Source organism: Fringilla coelebs, assembly GCF_963513975.1.
Source record: "Fringilla coelebs genome assembly, chromosome: 6".
NCBI classification, from domain to species: domain Eukaryota; kingdom Metazoa; phylum Chordata; class Aves; order Passeriformes; family Fringillidae; genus Fringilla; species Fringilla coelebs.
In genome coordinates, this window is record NC_140034.1 from 35938585 (window position 1) to 35959852 (window position 21268).

General features: G+C 46.4%; 1 protein-coding gene across 1 annotated transcript in view; it reads left to right on the forward strand.

Moving 5' to 3' along the window:
* Window positions 1-21268, forward strand: part of PAPLN (papilin, proteoglycan like sulfated glycoprotein) — a 49201-nt gene that overhangs the window by 17551 nt on the left and 10382 nt on the right. Inside the window, exons 3-20 of the mRNA XM_084208346.1 lie at window positions 2215-2330; window positions 3678-3738; window positions 3996-4098; window positions 5053-5183; window positions 5504-5627; window positions 6301-6381; window positions 7317-7489; window positions 8032-8155; window positions 9264-9390; window positions 12149-12356; window positions 14071-14247; window positions 15495-15651; window positions 16287-16373; window positions 16873-17161; window positions 17284-17401; window positions 18085-18214; window positions 19439-20066; window positions 20839-20976. Of these exons, the coding sequence (XP_084064472.1) occupies window positions 2215-2330; window positions 3678-3738; window positions 3996-4098; window positions 5053-5183; window positions 5504-5627; window positions 6301-6381; window positions 7317-7489; window positions 8032-8155; window positions 9264-9390; window positions 12149-12356; window positions 14071-14247; window positions 15495-15651; window positions 16287-16373; window positions 16873-17161; window positions 17284-17401; window positions 18085-18214; window positions 19439-20066; window positions 20839-20976 (2972 nt within the window). The remainder of the gene's footprint in view (window positions 1-2214; window positions 2331-3677; window positions 3739-3995; window positions 4099-5052; window positions 5184-5503; window positions 5628-6300; window positions 6382-7316; window positions 7490-8031; window positions 8156-9263; window positions 9391-12148; window positions 12357-14070; window positions 14248-15494; window positions 15652-16286; window positions 16374-16872; window positions 17162-17283; window positions 17402-18084; window positions 18215-19438; window positions 20067-20838; window positions 20977-21268) is intronic.

Consider the following 21268-nt stretch of genomic DNA (forward strand, 5'->3'; position numbering starts at 1 on the left):
GACAGATTTCCAAATATGGGAGTTGAGCCCCTATTAAAAACCTTTCTCTGACACTGTACATCTTTGGGAGGATTCTTTTGTATGATGCTCCTTTTGGAGTGTACATAAATGGAGTGATACTGAGAAAAATGATTGTTCCTGCACTCTGTGGATGCATAAGCCTTACAACAAAGAGTCTCTGCAGATTTTACTCTCTATAGAAGGAATAAATAATGCTAGTTCTGTAGGAGGGATATTGGAATATTTATCAGGGTGGTGTGTGTGTGTCAAGGAAGGGCTTTCTATCCTAATTGCCTTCCAGTAATCTGACTTTCAAATGCTCTTCCTTTGGATTTTTATCTACACGTTTCCTTCTCCCTTATGCTGACTGAAAGGTCCCTTGTTTCCAGGGTGAGCTAACACTGCACCTGAATCAGTCAGTTGATACAGAGGAATAAGACTGCAGTGGTAGCGCATTTTATTCTTTTGAGGGTGAGGGAGGAGAGATTACAGGGGGAGGAATTAGGGGTCTGAAAGAAAAAGTTGGGAAAATAAGATTGCTGAAAAAGCCTTGCTGAAAGCTAAAACACTATTGTTGGGATTATGCCTAGAAAGGGAAATGAGAATGCAGAAGACAAGCAGTGAGCTGCATATCTGGAGGGAAAGAGTGGGAGAAGGGTTTGGCACAGGATCAGGGAGATGTTGACTTGGCCAAAAGCAGGAATGTAGAAGTGGCTGTAATCTGGGCAGTGCCACTGAACAAGCAAGGCGAAGACAGAGTTACTCTGAACCAGAGGTATTAGAAAAAACTGCACAGGACTTGTGTGAAGAGAAGTAAGTAGCTGGGCTAGGAAGAAAGTAGTTCACATTAGAGAAATACAGGTAATAATTTGGGGTGACTCTATGGCTAGATAGTTGTGGGTAATTTGGTTGTAAATGCATAGATATGATTGGCTAATATTTCTGACTGTTGCTCTGCCAGCAGCAGGGAATTATTTCCTTAAAAGAGGGTGAAGTAAAGAAACAAGACTAACTTGGACATACAGTAAGGCAGAGAGTATGTGTGGAAAACTATAAAACCTGTCTAAATGACTAGGGAGGATTAACCCATACATCTTGCCTGAGTTGGGCTCACTGGATGATTTATTAGACTAGCTCCTATTTCTAGCAGAGGTTTGGATGTTTGTGTGTGGAGGCGAGTTAGATCACATCACAATAATTTTCTACCATTTTTTTCTCTGCCTGCCCACTCTTCACTACAGCAAACGTCTCAGTGCCCCAATGGCCTGCACTACCTTCTCAGTGGTACAATTGTATACATAAACTGCCCTACAGTTTGCAGCTGCCCAGCAAACCCTGTTTTTACAGTGTCACTCACCAGCTAACCCTGCACTTACCTTCTTTTTTCAAGCAGAATTAATCCTACTGCATCTTGCAAATATTACTTTTTTCCTTAAGATATTGCCATTCTTCCCACTAACCACACATGTCCTGCTGTATGTGGATCCCATCAGCTGCAGAAGGCCTTTTTTTCTGAAAATATGATATTTCATACATTTCCAATATAATGTATTTTGATTAGTTCCATCACACTTGTAAATTTTTGTCTATATTATCATGGTTATTTCTCTTAATGTCAGTATCTGACTTTCTAAATACAAAATTAATAAGCTTTTTGCTAATGATGGCCCAGACCTTGACATTGTCATTGGACACAGTTGGGTAAGGTGAATAAAGCTCCATATATGGAATTCTGTTGCAGTAAAAAGTGTGTTCTGGGCTTTTTCTTTCTGCTTCCTTTACTTCTTTTAAGTACTGGACTTAGAGCCAAGGATTTGGGTTTAAGTGGCTCTATTGATCTGGTGTGGAGTGGCAGTGCTCAGAGTCCCTGTAATAATGATTTGCCTTTGCTGCCTTGCTGAGAGGAAGATGTTATCTTCCTTTAGATCGTTATTCAAAAGTGCTGAAATTCTGTGAATAGGCAAACAGTAGCAGTTAAGAGAGATTATGAAGCTGGATGTGCTATATGGCTTCAGCAAGCTAATACTCCTAGATACTAGACACCTGATCTTTCTGATGTAGTATAGTGTGCCACTTTTCATGTTAGGAATACAGCACAGCAAGACAGCCTTTTTTGCAAGAGAACACATAGGATCTCTGCTTCATTTTCTTCTTTTTTTTTTTTTCCTGTATTGCCATGTCTTTTTGCTATGTCTGTGGGTTTTTTATTTCCAGGGCCGCCAGATGAAAAGGCAGGTTGATGTCTGGGGGAGCTGGGGTGAATGGAGCAAGTGCAGTCGGAGCTGCGGCGGTGGAGTCAGCTTTCGGCAGCGGCGCTGCTATTCCCAAAGGTGAGGGCTAACCTCTTTTTTTTTTTCTTTCTTTCTTTCTTTTCTTTAAATGTGTTGTACTGTTACTGAGCTCCTGCAGTTATGTTCCAATATACTTCCAGAAAAAAAAGACTTAGTGTTTGATCCCAGGGGAATGAGTCCACTTTGAGATGAAGTCTTGTCACTGCTGTTTTGAGTAGTGCCCTCTTCCACACATGCTTGATTTGGCTCCTTTCATAGAGCACAGCAGTCTCTCTGTGAGATCTGAGGCTGTGCAATCAGGGGATTGGCGTGGTAGCAGCTGCTTAATCAGGTCTAGTGTGGCAAGCCCTGAGGGAGACGGAGAACAGGCCAGAGCAGTCGGTTTCTCTCCTGAGAGCTGGTGGCAGCGCTGAGGTTTCCTCAGGTTTATGATTCCCAAGATGGTAAATTGCCCCAGAAGAAACAGAAGAGTGAATTTGGCTCAAGCAGTGTTAGCGCTATGCCACCTCATTTGCAGCTGGGTTAACTGCATCCTAATGAGGATGATGACTGGTACTGCACCTGTTGGGAATGATGGACCTCAGAGATCCTGTTGTGGATGGCAACAAACCAAAGGAGGAAAAAAAAGCCAGACTCTCAATAATATCCTAAAAAAAAACAGCGCCTCTCTGTTCAAAGAAATGAGAGGAGGTTTTGTAATAGAAGAAGCTGGAGTTATGATGCTGCTGCTTCCCACAGAGAATAAAGAAAGGTCTCTTTTGAAGGCTGCCCATTATGATTTATACCTGCCAGAATCCCTGGAGGCCCGTCTCCCCGTTTTAGGAACACTGAGGTATTAGGCATTGATTAGCTTTTTAGATTGATTTTCTCCATGACTGTTACTCTCCATAATTCTTAGCTGGGGTCATTTGACTGGACTAAGGATATTGCACACTTTCCATAGGCATGTTTCACTCTTCCTAATAAGGGACGTATTGTGCACAAAAAAAAAATCAAGATAAATGATGCACAAAGATATTCTGAATTGGCCACTATCCTTGTGCTGCTCATAACATGTTTCTCTTTCTTGTATGGATGACTGGACCCTTTGATGGTGGACAATGGACTAAAATCTCAGCTTCCATTATTTAGTTGAAACGTGACTCTGAAGAGCTGTACTGCAGTTGTTCATGTTGTGCGTCTCATTCATGCCAGAACATAATCCATAGCATAAAATGCCACTAGAAAATGCCAGCTTGCTTTAGTGGTGAAGAAATGCATTTTAGGTATTTTGCTTTTTCAGGGAACTCTGTGAGGTGTGAAGGTGATTTGTAACATCTGCCCTGAGATGACTTTTTGCATGTGTATCTTCCAGAGACCCCCATGTATATTTTTTCTGTTTTCCAGGACAGAAGGTCCTTCCAGTTGTGTTGGACCAACACAAAGCTATCGGTCATGTAATGTTCAGGTATGGTGCTCTGGTTTTAATTTTTCTTGCCTGTTGCTCCTTTTCCCCAGACAAACATCATTCTTGTTCAGAAATAAGATGTGATGATTAGCTCCTGTTTCTCTGATGTCACTAGTGGATTCAGCTCAATAACAGTATCCATTCAAAAGTATATTGAAATTATGCCCCAGTTTGAAGGGGCATTTTTATTGAATGCTTTATTTTATTTTCCTCCTTTTTAATAATGCTCCAATACAAACACTTTATTTTCCAAACAGAACTGCCCAGAAGGTTCCCGGGATTTCCGGGCAGAGCAGTGTGCGGAGTTTGATGGGACAGAATTCCAAGGCAAGAAATATAAGTGGCTTCCATATTATGGAGGTAATGATAAGCATGTGGGGTTACACTTCATCACTACCTATCAACAATATGTTTTGAAGTGATTGTAATGTTTTTTACTGTAGTATCCTTGCAGGGTACTTCCTTAGTTGGAGTGGGGGGCAGGAGTTGGCATGGAAAAAACTCCTTTTGCCAGAAACAAAGCATTGCTTTCCTGAAGACACTGGATGTGTGGGCCAGGAGACAGCATTGCAGCAATATGTACTTGTTTCTTGTAACAGCCATTCCTTCAGAAACATTGCTCAAGGAAATCTGGAACTGGTTACTCCTAGGTTCCAAAGTATTAGCAGGGCAGAAGTTCTGCTGTATTTTCCAATATTGTCAAAATATTTTCCAATATTGTCAAAAGTATTTTCCAATATTGTCCAATATTGGAAATGTTGGAATTTCCTATATTACTCCAATATTTTCCAATATTGTCAAAAGAATATTAGCAGGGCACAAGAGAAGCAAATGCATGTAATTAATGAGTGCTTCAGAAAATATGACATCCCTTTCACCAGCCTGTGCTTTCTTGAGGAACCAGCTCAGAAGGCAGGTGTGGGAACCAGGGGTCCTTGCTCTGAGCTTTGATATGGTGTCATTCACAGTTGGTTAACAAATTATGAGGGATTTTAAGATAGATTTAAAAGGGGTTTTTGTGGCTTGTAAAAATAACAGTTCTGTATCAGCACTTGTTCTCGTTCTAGAAAGCCCTGTACTCCCTGTACCAACCAAATATCCACTTAGACCAATGTTCCCTGAGGAAATATTTTTGTACAGTGAGATTTTACTAGAGTATTTTTCCAACCTCCATCAGTTTGTGACCCAGAAATACATTCAATATCTGCCACTTATTATCAGTAGACACCTCTGTTTCTGCTCCTGTGATCTAGAACTAGGCTCCTCATGCAGTATCAAGCTATTGTATAATGTTTCTTTTTTCTCTCCTGCCAGCACCTAATAAGTGTGAGTTAAACTGTATTCCCAAGGGAGAAAACTTCTACTACAGGCACAAGGAAGCAGTGGTAGATGGGACTACCTGTGAACCTGGCAAGCGAGATATCTGCGTAGAGGGAGTTTGTCGGGTTAGTCATCTCAGTACTTCATTCATCATTGGGTCTGTCAGTCTTTCTGTTGTCTCCATTTGTTCTACTGGACCTTTCATCATAGCATCAGAAAAGGTGGATCACTCAGTTTCAAGGTGCTGAGAAACATCTGGATAGCATTTATCTGGCTCTGGCTGTGAAACAGTAGATAACAGCTTTGTTGTTTTCTCTGCCCTGTCCTGACTTTCTGGGAATCTCCCTGGATTCAGGCTCTCTCAATAGATCTGTCCAGCATTTGCCCTTCTTCTCCCCCTCTGTCATTACAGTTTATTCCTATTAATGCTCCTGTGCTCTGACAGGCTGTTGGCTGTGATAATATGCTGGAATCTGCCAAGAAGGAGGACAAGTGCCTGCAGTGTGGAGGAGATGGCAGCACCTGCTATGGTGTGAAGGGCACTTTTGATGTGGCCAGCCTCCCCAAAGGTACAGCTGATCCTAGGTGGTCTGGGCAGGTGAGAAGGAGAGAGTTAAACCAAAAATCATCTGCTACAAGGGCTGGTGGGGACACCTGCTCACATGATTGTTATAGGCATGCTTGGATGTTCACTTGAAATATCTGTACAGTGTGTGGCCTTAGCACCAGAAAAGGTATTCTTGGCCTTATCCTGGGAATCACCTTGTTATTCTGTGTCCACACTGGAGTACTTGCCATGATGCTGATGTCTTTCCCCACTCCCTCTCCAGCAGGTGCTATAAATGCACCATAATAACATCACAACACACCACCTTCATGAGGCTGTCCAGTGTTTTGATAGCCCCACCAGGATGTGTGCAGGGCTAGAAATGGGACTGCATCTTCTGCACTTGTGTTGAACTCCAGTATGATTCTTGCTGAAATTCCAAAGATTTCAAAATGTAGCAAATGGACTTTTCTGAGGTGTCATTGGAATTTTTTACATGTGGACTGGTCTGTGGATAATGTAGGGTGAGATTATTCAGCATGCAGTTAAAGTGATAATGGAAATGCTTCATGTCACCATCAAAAAGCTCATCTAGTTGTTCAGGCATGAATGAAGCCATGAGCATCTTTGGCACAGAGGAATGGCTGTATGGCACCCACAGTCAGACATTTAATAATCCCCCTTTTTTTTTCCAGGTTACAATCAAATCTTTATTATCCCTGTGGGAGCCACAAGCATCCAAATTAAGGAGGTTAAGCCCAGCAGGAACTTCCTAGGTATGATTGAGGTCAAAATCTGTGTATCACTCCATTTGGATTCCAGCCATTATGCTAAAATCTGGTTTTAAGTTATGGGTTTACCTTGAGGGCTTGATATGGCAGAGTGAAAAACTGGATATCAGGATATTGAGTATCCTTGAAATGTGAGTAATGCACAACTCTGGGCTTCACATTTACTTCGTTTTCTGTCCTGTGGAGATCTTGCTGTTCACATTGAGACTTCCCGCCTGTAACTTACAAGAAATCTAGCCAAATTTTGCTGTGAGTTCTGTTTGGTGAATGCAAACACTACCTACTCCTGCCATCTAGAATTTTGGTGTGGGCTTCTTTTCTCCATAGATTTCTTTGGAGCATTTGTACAGCCTCAAACTCTGGTCATTCTGCAGAGGGGAAAAAAGGAGGGAGAAAGGGCCTTGCCTAGATTTCTGGGCAGGGCTGAGGAAATTCCAGTGGAGAAAGCAAATACTCCTCTGCTTTCTGAGTGTTCCATCACTGAGTGCTTAGGACAAATCAGTCTGGTCATGTTTTCCTTTGTAGAAAACTAGATTCAGCACACATCTTGCTTTCTGAATAGAGTATCTGATAGTGGTGTAAAGTAAGTGGAGTGTGAATTCCACATCTTAATGGTAAGAAGGACAGAGGCTGACATTGATTGTGCTCCAGCAACTAACAGTGGGGAATGCAGAGGCAGGGCAGGAATATGCTGGAGGCATTTGGCTGTTCAGTAAAAGTGCTTGATCTGCAGCAAAGCTGGCAAGAACCACTGTTTGAATGTGGTTTAGCAGCTTCTGCTAAAAAAAGCCATACAGGAAGGACAGCATTGATGGACGATGGCGGTCACTCTCATTTCCTTGTGAGACAGTATTGAGTGGAAACAGGAGCAAACTTGCGGAGTTCTTATGATCCTCTCTCTGGCATGTGGGTTTGTCCAGCTGTCAAGAACGTGCGAGGAGAGTATTACCTGAATGGGCACTGGACGATTGACTTCAGCCGGGCGCTGCAGGTGGCCAGCACGGTGCTGCACTATGACCGTGGCTCAGAGGGTGATGTGGCCCCAGAGCTCCTCCATGCCCGGGGTCCCACCACAGAACCCCTTGTCATTGAGGTGAGAGTCTGTGCCTTCCCCCAAGGACACTCTGCTCTCGCTTTGCATGGTGGGAGTATGCTGGGAAAAACTGGAGACGTGATGGGGACCCCAGGAATCTTACAAGGCTGTGGGCCTTCAAGCTAGACCACAGGAATAGCACTTATTGCTGATCTGGTTCTACTGCCCAGAAATAAGCAATGTTGGTTGCCTGCCTATTCCTTTGGGCACTGACTTCAGGGGAGGTAAGAGTCAACACCAAATGGTGTTGGGGCAGGGACAGGCTCCAGGACACTGCTTCTTATGCTGTGCTGTAGGGCAAGAAATGTAGTTGCTGTGACAGGAGCAGCTGGATCTTCTAAAGCCAAGAGGGATGAATGCACCCTTCTCTGAAAAATAATGCTCTCCAGAACATGTGAGAAGACAAGAAGAAAATCCAGTGCAGAGAATTAGTGCTTCTTGAATGGGAGAGGTGCAAGTTACCTGGAATCCTCAGAGATGGTGGGGAAATGCTGTGAAGAGGAAAAGTGTAATTTCCCTGATTTCCTCCCATGCTTTTGCAGCTCATCAGCCAGGAGCCAAACACCGGGGTACAGTATGAGTATTACCTGCCCCTGCAAGGACAGGCCTCAGGTTACAGCTGGAGCTACAGTTCCTGGAGTGAGTGCAGCTCTGAATGTGGAGGAGGTAAGGGAGAGGACCTGAACTCTGGTAGCTGGTGTGGGGTTTATATTTGCACCCTGCAGGCAGTGTGACAGTGTGCTGCCCTCTGCAGCAGCTTCCCAGCAGTTTCCTGCTGGAAGGAAGCACAGGGATCCACAGGGCATTGCTAAGGTTTGTCAAGGGAGGATTATGCCTGGAGTCACAACAGGATTGGCCCACGCCAACATGTGGCCCATGCCTTGTTCTTATTTTCCATTCCCAATCCTCAGACTTATTACTAGGACCTGTTAAGAATCTTCACAGATAGCCTTTGTTTTGATTTGCTTCAGGTCTCCATAGTCTTTTCAACCACTTGAGAAGTCCTCTCCAGAGAGACCTGGCCTACATTAGTGAATCACATCATTCTCCTCTGCCACAGCCTGGAAGATTCCCCCTCACCAAGAGGACTGTCAGATCTCCTAGGATGACTCATCCTATTCACTTTACAGATTCCTCCATGAGCAACATTATGGATTTTAAGCTTAAAAGAAAAACAAACAAAAAAACTTCAATCAATTAAACAAAAAAACCCTCACCAGCTGATTAGTATATAGAGTTCTTATCAACCTCTTCTGAGCTTCCATCCTAATGGCCATTTTGGCAGCTTTTGCCATATTGTGACTGTAGGTGCTAAAATTGTCTTTGACTGGGCATTCATAACCTATAGAAAGCATGAAGAGTTGCAAGTTTTACTCCCATATCCAGTCCTCACAAGACTGACCTTTTGAGTCTAACAGGAGACCTCCAGTTCTGCTGTGCACTGCACACATCTTGGAGGGCTCCTTCATGAGCAACTTACAGGTAGGGCACTCCCCTTGTGAGTCTCAGTCCCTCATATAACAGGAAAGTTCCCCTCAGCTACACAGAAATGCACTGTCTCCCTTGCTCTGCCAGCAGACTCCTATATTGTGGGAAGACATCATTTGTCCATGGAGCGAGAGACAGAGACCTGCCCCTGTCTCTTTTCCAGAGTGGCTGGGACAGGTGTGCAGTCTACACAGCCTTCAGAAACTTGTCTTGCCAGCCCCAGGGTATTGCTAACCTAGTGCTGGGTAGCTTGTGTTGATCAGATACTCTCTTGCTTGTCCCCTAGGTTTCCAGTCCCGCTTGGTGTTTTGTACCATAGACAATGAAATTTATCCGGACTATATGTGCAGGAATAAGCCACAACCAGACAACAACCGGACGTGTGGTCATCAGCCTTGTCCCCAGACAAAACGGTACAATTTCTTTCCCTCTTCTGGGGTCTGACCTCTTCCTGAAGTGCTTTTGGAACTGAGAAAAAAGTGACCCTCTCACTTCTGCCCTCCAACATGGTTCCCTCCAAGGAGGTGCTTCACTTCTAAGAGAAAACCAAAGACAAAAGATTGGGATGATAACACAGTGATGAGTGAGGAGCATTTCTGTGTGCACAAGAAATACATCCTGTGTTCATTTTATAGACCAATTAAATTTGCCTTTCAAAATAGCATGTGGAAGACAGTTGTCTAGCCCATGTAGGAGATATGAAACAGATTCTCTCGGTTTTCTTCTCTTGAGCTAGAGCCTACAGAGTAGAAGGTCTGAGCGGGTGTCATTTTATGTCACTTCTGCATTCCCAGTGTCTGTTCCATTAGGAAGGAATGAATCCTGGAGTCATTTAATTCTCCAGCATTTTCAAACTCCTTCACCCAGCCATTTCCACCTTGTTCCTTACATCTGTCTTCACTTGGCTCTTACTGGGCATCCAAAGCTGTAACATGAGCATTAGCTGTGTGTCTGTGTACCAGTGGAGGCCTCTGAGAGCACCCATGTACATGAGGGCACCTGGGAGCATTTCTGAATACATGTTAGCCTGTAGCTACTTGTTTTAAGTTCTTTAAAACCTTTGTTCTGTATATAAAGGACTTCTTACATCTACCTGCCGCAAGCCTGGAGTCACAGCGGTGCATGGAGCTCTCAGATGATGAGGTAATAAGAAGGAAGTTACAGAAAGCACAGGAAGGCAGCTGCTCTCTTCTGTTCTCCACCTAGTTCACTAGGTGGAACTGGGAAATCAGTGGGGGCTTTCCTCTTTGGCACAGGTGGTAGAAGTGGGTGTTGCTTTGCTTTCGATGCTTGCCAGGTAAAATGGTGGTGGAGGGTGCTGGCTGGCAGCTTTGCTTAGGTGGCTGCACGCGCCTCTGGTAACTTGATTCTTAGGGGACTGAGAAAGGGATGATTTCTTCATAGCTTCTGGTTGCTTATTCTCATGTTTTCTCTGGAATCAGGGTAAAGAAGTTCTGGAAGACTTTCTTTTTTTCAAATTTACTTGTCAAGGTAAAGGAAAGAATATAAAGGAAAAGAGAGCATGATCATTTGGGCAATTGTAATATTGGCCAGCATGGCATAGAGAAAGACTTGGAGTTTCTTAAAACTTTGGCATGGGCCCTATAGCAGGCAGAAAAGAGCATGTAAGATGTGATGAGTACGAGGATGTGAGAGATACAATAATGTACACTAAGATATGAGAAGTTAAAAGTATCAAAAGCAAAACAGTTGTCCCCCAGCAAGCTGCTAATAGCTTAGGACTGACAATTTTTGCCCTCTGATGAGGATTCCAGCCGTATGGTTGACAGAGGAAATAAGTGTCAGAGAAGTCTTGATCTGCAATTGAAGGAAGCTGTAAGCGACCCCACCTGGTTGATACAGCCTTTCCAAAACCACACATTTGCTTTACAGGAGACAGAATACAGTAGTTGGGGGGAAGTTATTCCCATTGGAACTTTTGAAAAAACTTGATGAATAATTTGTTATAAGCCCTGCAACCACACCATTGTAAATGGCTTCTACTGAATGTATTTGTTCCCTTTCCAAAGGAAAGAATTTATAGTGAAGGCCATTCAGTTTTGGGTTGACATGTGCATCTTTAGCAATAAAGAAGGGTGTTTTTAGGAGCTGACCATGGCAGAGTCTACTGTGGAATTCTGTTAGGATGTGAATGCGAATTGGCTGGCTGAAACTTGGTTAAGGGGTGGCAAGAGCCAGGCTAGAGAAGTAGCTGGAATGCTGCAGGAGAAAAGATGAACTGCTTTCATTCCCTGGCTGGGCCTTACCTGGCTGCAAGGGGACATACCAGATGGCAAGCAGGTCACCATGATGCTCCCCCTCTACAACCAGTGTCTTTGGACAACACTGCATCCTGGATTTGGGGATGAAACATCATATTGTCCCTGAAGCCAGGCCATGCAAGGTGTGGTTCGAGCTGCCCAGCTAGCTCTGAGAAGCTCGGGTGGCCATGGGCAGAGATTTTAGTATCTAGACTGTTTTGTGGACACATTCCCCTTGTTAGCAAGGGTGTATCATTTCTGCAGCAGCTTCAGCAACCAAAGACAGGAAAAAAATCTATTTACATTTTTGTGGGCTTTTTGTGTGTGTGCTGCATTTAGAGAATTTGACTGATGGGAGGAATAAACCAGCTTTCTGCTGGCCGTCAGTGAAAAGTTAAGCATTTCTGAGAGTGTCTGGCATGGTTTGCGGGCAGAGTGAGAACTTGGCTTGGTTTTACTGTTTCTGATAATGTCTGGAGTGTAATGTGTGGATTAGGCTCTCGTGGTAGTTTTTCTTTTGGCTGATCTGGATTGTTTTCTTTGAGCTTTTTCTTTCCTTTTTTTTTTTTCAATGTTCTGTTCCAGGCATGACATTTTTGCAGATATCAGGAGACCAAAAGCCATGGAGAGGGATCTTCCCCTTCTGGGAGAGCTCTGCATTTCCAGAGAAACAAGTGTTTTGTAGCTGGAGATATGTCTCTGAAGTAGGACTAATGCTCTGCATTGCCAATTAAGCTGGGTACGCTTGGCCAAATGGGAACTCGCCTCTGATTCTGTTCTGCAAAGGGACAACATCCCTGTTTGATTTCTACAAGGATGTAGCACCGACTCCACTGTGCCTCCAGGCAGTTTGGCTGGGCTTACTACTTTTTTTTTTTTTTTTTTTTGTGCTTGATTCTGTGACCTGCAGGTGGAAAACGGGGGAGTGGGGACCCTGCTCAGCCACCTGCGGCGGGGGCAGCCAGAGCCGCTCGGTGTACTGTGTGGCGTTTGATGGGCAGAGCGCACAGGGCGTGGTGGATGACGCCGAGTGCATGGCCTTCGCCCAGCAACCGCGCCGCAGCCAGCCCTGCAACCTCCGGCAGTGTGCCACCTGGAGCACGGGGCCCTGGTCCCAGGTCAGTGCCCCTGGGCAGGTAACGGCCTCCTGGCACCTCCAGGAGGAGCGTCTGCCAAAGCTTAGGGAGAAAGAGCCAGGCTCTTCTTCTGGGACTACAAAAAGCACGTGTCCCTGGATAGATGGCATGCAGAGGTGTAGAGCTTCTCCCTGCAGCCCTCCAATGACCTCCTGTGAACATATCCCTGTTCCTCAAAGCTGTGCATGTCCCTGCACCTCTGCTCTTCTCATTGCACATTCTCTCTTCTTTGGTCTGCCAATCCTTCCTCCACATCTGTGTTTTTATCAGACACCCCCCACACCTGGCACTGGCTTGGTTTCTGAGCCAGGTCTGGTGTAGGCAGAGCACTGGCAGGAGAGCTGCTGTCCATCAGCTGAGGACAGGCAGTAGCACGCCCTCCTCTGTCAAACAGGAGCTCATGGCTTCTGCCCGTGCTAGTTATTTCCATGTATTTTGCTGCCTTGCATCACCAGCCAGGACAGCAAAACTCTTGAAATACTGGTGACCTGCTGTTTGCTGGATGTCTGTACAGGGCTTCTCCAAACACAGCCACGTGGTGCATTTTTGATGCTTGTTTGCATTTATATCTGCAGGAGTGGAAACAGCTCAAACTGCACACTCAGTTCAGCCAGACAGCTCTTAGAAGACATCTTACATTCCAAGGGCTTAGAAAATAAAGAGAATGTCTACTCAGTCCCTAAAGTACAAGTGAATTTTACTCTATTAGAAGAAGTACATGCATGCTTGCAACACTTGATTTTGCAATCTTGTGGTTGCACTTAGCCTGTCTGATTTGTGCAACAGCACCAAATGCAACTTTGAGGTATGGTCAACCAGACTGGAAAATCCTTCCACCCCCTCTTTCCCCCCACCTTGTGAGGTGTGAACTTTAGGGTTGTGGAGTAAGAGTGCTGTTTGGGGAAGCCACCAAGGGTCATGTTCTTACAAACTGATGTCTGAGTGATTCATTCCAGTGTTCTCAGAAGCAACTGTGTTTTGTGTACTCTGACTTAAAAGGTTACTCTGGTAAATGAATGGCTGAAGCTCAGCTGGGAAGCTCATCGGAAGTGATTCAGACTGTCCCCAAGTTAATGTTCTCTGTAAGACACCTTGGTAATTCATGTAGAAGTAGGTTGGATTCCAGGAAACACCACTGTGAATTTAAGAGGGCATTGGAAATGTCACAAACTAGTTACTGGTATAGAAGTTGTCACAGCTCCACACTGTAAAAATAGAGCACAAGGTCTTCAAACAAAAGACATGAGCAATAGAAGAACCTAACCTTTTACTTTCCCTAAAATTCTTCACCTTGCATTGGTTTTAATTAGATGTATATAACATGGTTTTACAGATATTTTCGACCATGTTTTGTTCTCAATGTATTTTGCAGTGTCTGGCATTTTTCTGATATTTTTCTAAAGTCATCCTCCACATCTCCTTTGGGGAGACATCAAGAGTAAGTATATGGATAGGCCAAAATCATCCAGGGAGCTCCAGATCTTCCAGACCCTATCCCATGCCCCCATGCCTTATTGTCTCCTCTACAGGATAAACAGCTACTCTGCTAACTCACACCCCAGAAAATTATTTTAATGATAGCTGGTTGTTTCAGGCAGTTTCAAAATGGTGCTCTGTTCTAATGATAGGGAGCCCAGCCTGGAACTGCAAGGGGAAACCAGGTGCTTCTTTGTGACTGTTGGGCCCCTTTCTGCAGTGCTCAGCCAGCTGTGGGGAAGGAGTGCAGACCCGGACTGTCACCTGCAGGACGCAGCAGGGCTCCCAGGCTCAGGACTTCGCTTGTCTAATGGAGCCAAAGCCATCAGCCACCCAGCCCTGCCTTAAGGAGAACTGCATCCAGGAAATTGGCTGGCACGTTGGAGACTGGGGTCTGGTGAGCACCTCGCTGTCATGGCTCCAAAATTACTGATTGTATTGCTGTGCTCCTCACAAACAAGCTTTGATCCGTGCAGTCTGCACATTGACTGAGGCTGGGAGCAAGGACTGCTTCATTACCAGCCCCTTGGCTCACAGTTGTGTTGTAACTGGCACTAGTAATGCTCCAGTTAATCTGATGCCTGCTTTGAGTGCAGCTGCTACAAAAATAAATCCTTCTGAGGGGAGATTATCGTTTCAGTGACAGTGGCAAAATGCAGCCAATAAGCTGAAACAATCCACTCTTGCTGCTTATTCTCAATTCTTTGCTCCATTGCTGGGATCAGCAGAATAGCTCTCAGCTATTGGCTCAGAGCTGTAGGCTTCAGAACTGGTCATTGCTCTTGGTGATATGCTTTAAAGTACATTTTTGTAATTATTTTGATAAATTGTGCTTCAGCTGCATGAATCCTGTCTTTGTGGTGGAAGCCAGACTGTCTTCAACCTGGGAAAAGTGTCAGGGGGTAGAGATATGGGTAGATCAAATTAATCAGGTGACTTCCAAACACACTTTTTCACTTCTGCGCTAGCCAGACCAGCTTGTTCTGGTGGGCCAAGTTTTAGTTACAGCTAAAGAAGTTTCATATCTTAATCTGATCTATCAACCTTCTGATTTCAGAAGGTCTCCTATCTGCCTCTCTGAATTAGAGGGAAATACTCTCCAAATGTTTATAGAGCTTGCCAAGAGCCATGTGGGCTGCACAGACACCTCATGCTATCTCCTCCTCTGAGCTGCTGGTCCCTCTCATCCACAGTTTCCAGTAATGCAAACTTGAGTTAGCTGCTTACAAGAAAGCCACTCATTTGCTTTGCAGTTATAATTTGTTGTTCTTTAATGCAAACTGACCCACCCACAGCTGGTGGATCCCCAGAGAACTGAGGTGCCTTTATGCCTTCAGGCTGAAATTATTCTCTCCAGCTCCCTGACACACCACTGTGGGTAACAGCAGCTCATCTGGATGTTACAGGCTGAGTGTGGCACAGAGCCTGATGCTTCAGGGCTGGGTGGAACACCTGGTAAAATGGTTTAAAGTATGGTTTTCTAATTGTTCAGATGATTCCAGCTGCAATATTATTTGCTTTGTCTTGGTGGAGGAAGCTGTGCTCAGCCTGCAGCTAATCATGCAGCTGTTCCCCACTTCTGATCTGTGGGGTTTCTGCATTCAGCCTTTGCTGCCTGCTCAGTGACTTGTCTCTGTGTCCAAGTGTTCCAAGAGCTGCGATTCAGGCATCCGGACACGCCAGGTCATCTGTGCTGACGGTGACTCCAAAGTCTACAGTCCTGAGACGTGCAGAGCCATCCAGCCACAGAAACCAGCCACCCTGGGCAGCTGCAACACACAGCCCTGCTACCTGCCACAGCGTGAGTGGTATTGCTGCACACCCAGCTTTTCCCAACATGCTTCTGCTTAGGAGTAGAAATTCCCAGCTCTGCACCAGCTTATGTTCTCAGCTTTTTTTCCTGCCTATCTCTGTCCTGTGAGTTTGCCAAGGTTATGTGCGCAAAGCATCTTCAGAGTCCCAGTACCTGTGCTGTTTGAAATGTACGCAACAGGCTTGGGAACAACATTGGTGTGTGTCCACTTTGAATCCAGTATTCTATGATCCAGAGTGTGTGTGTGCTGCAGACTGATCCCAGGCATCCCAGTCCAGAATGATAGTAACTTGGGCAGGCTCAGTAGCAAAAAACTATAGCCACCTCTCATCCCTCTGTGGACTGGCTCTAAAGGAGTGACAACTTTTCAGAACATTTTCCTTCTTGTCTGTGTCTTTTCTCCATGTCAGAGCTGCAATGCTGACTTTTGCCTGCCTGCCCATTGTAGGTTGCTTGTCCTGACAATCCAGTTGAATCCAATTGCTGCTCAGCAGCTATTGCACAAGAGGAACAGGAACATTTTCATCAACTTTTGTCTCCTGCTGACTGCTAGACGTATTTGCAATTATTAGAGCACAGTGCTGGGCTAACTGCACTCATTTTATGTATGTGTCTCTTTGCAGAGGTCCCCAGCATGCAGGACACTATGGGATACAATGTCACTCGCCAGTCCTTGCTAACCCGTTACAACCCAAACAGCCCTGCCCCAGGTTTGGAAGAATTTTTTTTATTTGGGGTTTGGTGATGGGATACTTTGAATAGGCTGTGGTAGGGACCGGGATCATTCTTTTCTTCGTTTCTCTCATTTTTTTCATGGGCTCCTAGAAACTCAAGGAGCCAGGGACAAAATGTAGATTTTTTTTTTACACCATCAGGGAGCAGTATTTGAATCTATCCATGCAGAAGACTCTGTACAGGATATGGATGCCGGTTCTGTCAGCATGATTTAAGGGCTGGCTGGAAGAAATGATGCCCAAAGCAGATTATAGGGTGATGTGAAAGGACCTCAGCAATGTGGTTTCTCATGGGACAGGAGGAAGAATGGTCAAGGTAATGAGCAAAGTACCTCAGCCAGATCAGGAAGGGTAGGCCAGAAGATACCCCTAGATGTGATTCAGAAAATCCTGCCAGGTAGCCTTGGGAGAGCAGAGAGGAGAAAACCTGAAAAGATTTTCATGCTCACCTGCATACCTTGAGTTCTCTCCCCAGATTCTGATGATGGAAGGATGCTCCCTGGGAACACCATGATCCATAGTGCCTCAGGGAACCAGCACATTCCATCCACCACAGACCACGGCATCAACTTGTTTGCTGTCCACTGGGAGCCCCAGTCCCGCTCGCCAGGTTCCCATCGGCTCAGCTTCTCTCAGGACCCCCCTGCAGGGGCTGGCTCCCAGGACTGCCACCAGAGCCCGCATGGCTGCTGTCCGGATGGGCGCACTCCAGCGTCGGGCCCTCTGGGGAGAGGTTGCCCTTTCAGCACCTGCCACCAAAACAGGTAGCTGGAAGTAGATAGGCCTGAGCAGGGAGGCATTGCCTTTCCCGGGGGCTTGCTGAATCTTGTAGGCCATGCCTGTTGACCAGGAAGGGCAGGTGTCACTGCAGCCCTTCTGTCTGCAGGTATGGCTGCTGCCCCGATGGAGTATCGGCTGCCCAGGGTCCAAACAACATTGGCTGCCCACAATATTACCGTGACATTCAAACGAGACAAAATCATCCCACTGCAACCACTCCAGCAGTAAGTACAAAAGCTTTTTGCATTTTAGGAGTCGATCAGATACAAAGATTCAGATTTGACCCTGCTGACTCACATTGTGGATTCCGTTGGGCTTCATCTCTGCCAGTAATGCTGAGGAACCAATACTCGAAGCATGGCATCAAGCCCTTTGGCCCACCTTGCTCCTGCTCAGTCTGGAGCATTCACCTGCAATCCTCTACAAGCAGGGCACAGAGCAGGTGGTGGGGAGATGTCTGAGAAGTAGAAGGCCATCCTGTGTAGACCTGATTGAATAATCCTGAGTAATCAAATTTCTGTTGGTCAGAAGATTGGTATCCAGTTTCTAGGAAAAAAAAATGGGAAAAACATGGCTTCTATTAATTGCTTTTGTTTGTCAACTCTGCAGATTAATTCAAGGTGGAGAGGTGATCCCTCCCATAGGTTGGGGTGCTTGTTGGTGGCAGCAATAAGAACTGGCCTGCTGCTGGGCTGCTTAGGTGTGCCTTGCAGAGAAGTGCAGCCCTGGCTCCATGGCTGACAGCCAAGTTTCCCACCCCTTCCCAGGACAAAAGCCTCTAGGAGGCAAACAAGCATACAGTGGTGCTGCTGGCTGTGTGCAACTGACAGCTTGCACACAGTACCTTGCATGTGCTGCTGTCCTCATGTGTGAGGATAACTCTTGGCTTTCCATTCCTGTCTCCAAGGCAAGCCAAGCCTTGTCCCAGCAGCAGCCCTCGGGCGAATGCCGCGGCTCCGTGTACGGCTGCTGTTTTGACAATGTCGCCTCAGCCAAAGGCCCTCGAGGGGAAGGATGTCTCAATAGGCCCAACTACCGTAAGTGATGCTTTGCCTTATTGGTTTAGAAACACAAAGAGTCCAGTAGCATATAGAAGTTTCCTGTGTAGAGGCTCTGCTCTCTGTAAAATGTAGTATATAATCTCTCTGAAGAGAATTTCAGCCTGGCAGTTGGGGCAGCAGAAGCTTGGAGGGCACGTAGAAAAGCAGCTTGAGAATTCAGGTCTACCAGCTGCCACAAAAATTCTTGTACTCTGCTGATACATGGACAGAAGTGTGTTTGTGTGATCTCTGTCAGTCTGTAGGACTACTCAGGAGTTGTTTGTCTCTAAGAAGACACATTGATGCAGCCTGGAGTGCTCTGAACAAATTACCCAGGTTAAGAAGTAGGGATCTCCTGCGGACATCAGGACAGTGCTTGGTCTTCAGACAGCCTGTGGACAGGGGAGGAATGAGAACTACATGGGGAAGAAGGGGCTGCTCGGGGCTGCATGGATGCCCTTAGCCAGCAAAGTTCAATCCAGTGCCTGCTGTACTATGAGGACACAAGTGCTGCTGGGAAAAAGCATCTCTGCTCCTTTAGTGCCCAGCTGTACCCTCTGCAGGCACATTGCTGCTGCAGGGCCTTGCCCTCCTGCTGCAGCACAGAGATTGCTTGGTGGCCATCCCTGTGGTGCAGCCTTGGGGAAGGGGAAAACTCTCTGGATCCTCTCAGCTGAGCCACAGCTTGACAAAGCTCCTTGCAGTCAGAGCCCTGCATCCAGTGTTTGTCAGCATGTGGCTGATACCCATGGCTCTGGGTTTGTAGACACCTTAGGCCATGCTTCTCTTTATATCAATGTGCATGTGGGTATTCTGTAATGCAAGAGTCTTATTCACAGCTGGGTCTAAGCCACTTGCTTTGTGGGCTGGAAATGTACAAATGGCAGCCATGTGTCCCTTGCAGGAGAGGAAGCCCCAGAGCCTGCTTTGCAGTTGCAGAATTCTCCAAGCAAGGCTGTAAAGCATCTGTCTAGTATCTAGATTCAGAAATGTCTCTGAGGATAGTTCTTCCATCAGAGGTAAAACTGAAGCAAAAAGAAACATGTGAGCAGTTTCTCAGTTTCAAAGCACAGCTGGGTAGGACACCTAGGTGTCCTACTTTCCCACCTGGCCTTTGCCCACAAGGCCATCAGATAAATCATCTAGGTAGGTTGCTTGAAGTCCCTGGACCTTTGTGGTCTGTGACCCTCACATCTCCCTCTGTTCCACTCTTTTTGGTAGCATACCCTGTCATGTGCCTGCTGCCCAGTGCCCACGGCCCCTGCACCAACTGGACCACTCGCTGGTACTTTGTGGGAGTTGTTGGCAAGTGCAACCGGTTTTGGTATGGCGGCTGTCTTGGCAACAAAAACAGTTTTGCCTCGGAGGAGGAGTGCATGAGAGCGTGCCACAGCTCTGTGGGGGTCAGTCATCTGGAGCTCCAGCCCTCTCCTGGCACAGAAGGCCTGCAACACCAGCAGACTGGCTCCAGTTCTCACACAGGACGTGCTCAGGGTCAGCAGCAATCCCCCACAAGAGAGACTGCAAGTCACAGCCAAGAAGGAAGAACCTATGGGGCTTCACTCCCCAAGCAAGACAGCCGCAGCTGGAGGAGGGATGTGCTGCCAGAGGCCTTGCCAAGGACTGGTGTGCTGGAGAGCCAGAGAAGCAGACTGGACAGCCTGGGCCAGCTGCGCTCCTGGGACACAGCCCTGCCTGGGCCCTCGGACAGGCAGAGTAGCAGTGGCCAGCAGGTGCTGTCCCGTGAAGGCAAGCAGTGGCGCGAAGCTTTCGGAGCAGATATTACTGTGGCAGAGGGATTTGGGCACCAGGAGTCTGTGGACTTGTTCCCAGCACAGGCTCTGCACAGGTGATGATTTCCACCCACCCCTCCCCCGTGTTCTGCTAGCTCATTATGAAGCATCAGTGCAGCGCTCTATAGAGTGAAAATGTTGCCTCAGCTGGGACTAGCTAACTGGCAATACCATGTGATGGATTAGCTACACATGTGGCCCCTTGGTAAATAAAGTCACTGTTATTCAGGCCCTGGCATTACCTGCCGTCTCTTTCCTCACACACTCCCTGGTCTCCCACAGCACTGAAGTATCATGTGTGAAAATACTGCAGAATCCTGGGGTCTCTGTCTGGGAAGCCTTCTTACACTGTAAATGAGAATCCAAAGGTGTTTTTCTTATTCTGACCAACAAATTTGGCTGGCACTCTGACTTCAGAGCCTTTTATCTCAGCGCTGCATGGAACAGCAGTGGGTTGTTCTAGGGAAGACTTTTAAGATGCAGACATTGGGTCAAGATCCAGACAGTGTTACCCTGAAAATCAGGAGTGTAGAACTAGATCTAAACAATTCTGCACTGGATCTGTCTGTCTGCTGAGCTGTACCTTGTTCCTTCAGAAGAGAGGGGTTACAGGGCTTTCTTCCAGGAGATATTGTAGCATTCACTCTGTCCAGAGCAGCCTTTGCTGAATTAGGAGAGGGCTCCCCATGCTGCCCTGTGCATCTCTCAAAGCTGAATGGGCAGCTGGTCCTGCTTTACCTTGTGGATGTAACTCATCCAGAGTCACATGAGAGGACACAGAGGTGAGGAGGGCAGCAGAAGTGCCAATGGAATAAGTTTCTCTTTCAGAACAATCCTGGAGGAAGGCAAGCCTCCTCTTGTGACAGCAGTTGTGGGGCAAAACATCCAGCTGGTCTGCAAGACAGGCGTGTCCCCACTCTCCAGAGTGGAGTGGATGAAGAACAGCCGACCCGTCTCCTCTGACAGGTGAGCTCAGATCCTTCCATTGTAGAGCAGATGGGCTCCTTGCTGGGCAGAGTGCCAAATATGCAGTCCAAAAAGGACTGTCATGGTTTCACCCCAGCTGGCAGCTCAGCTCCACAGAGCTGCTCACTCACCCCTGGTGGGATGGGAGAGAGAATCAGAAGGGTAAAACTGAGGAAATCCATGGACTGAGATAAAGACAGTTAAAAAGATAAAACAAAAGCCGTGGGTGCAAGCAAAGCAAAACAAGGGAGTCATTCATCACTTCCCACGGGCAGGCAGGTGTTCAGCTGTC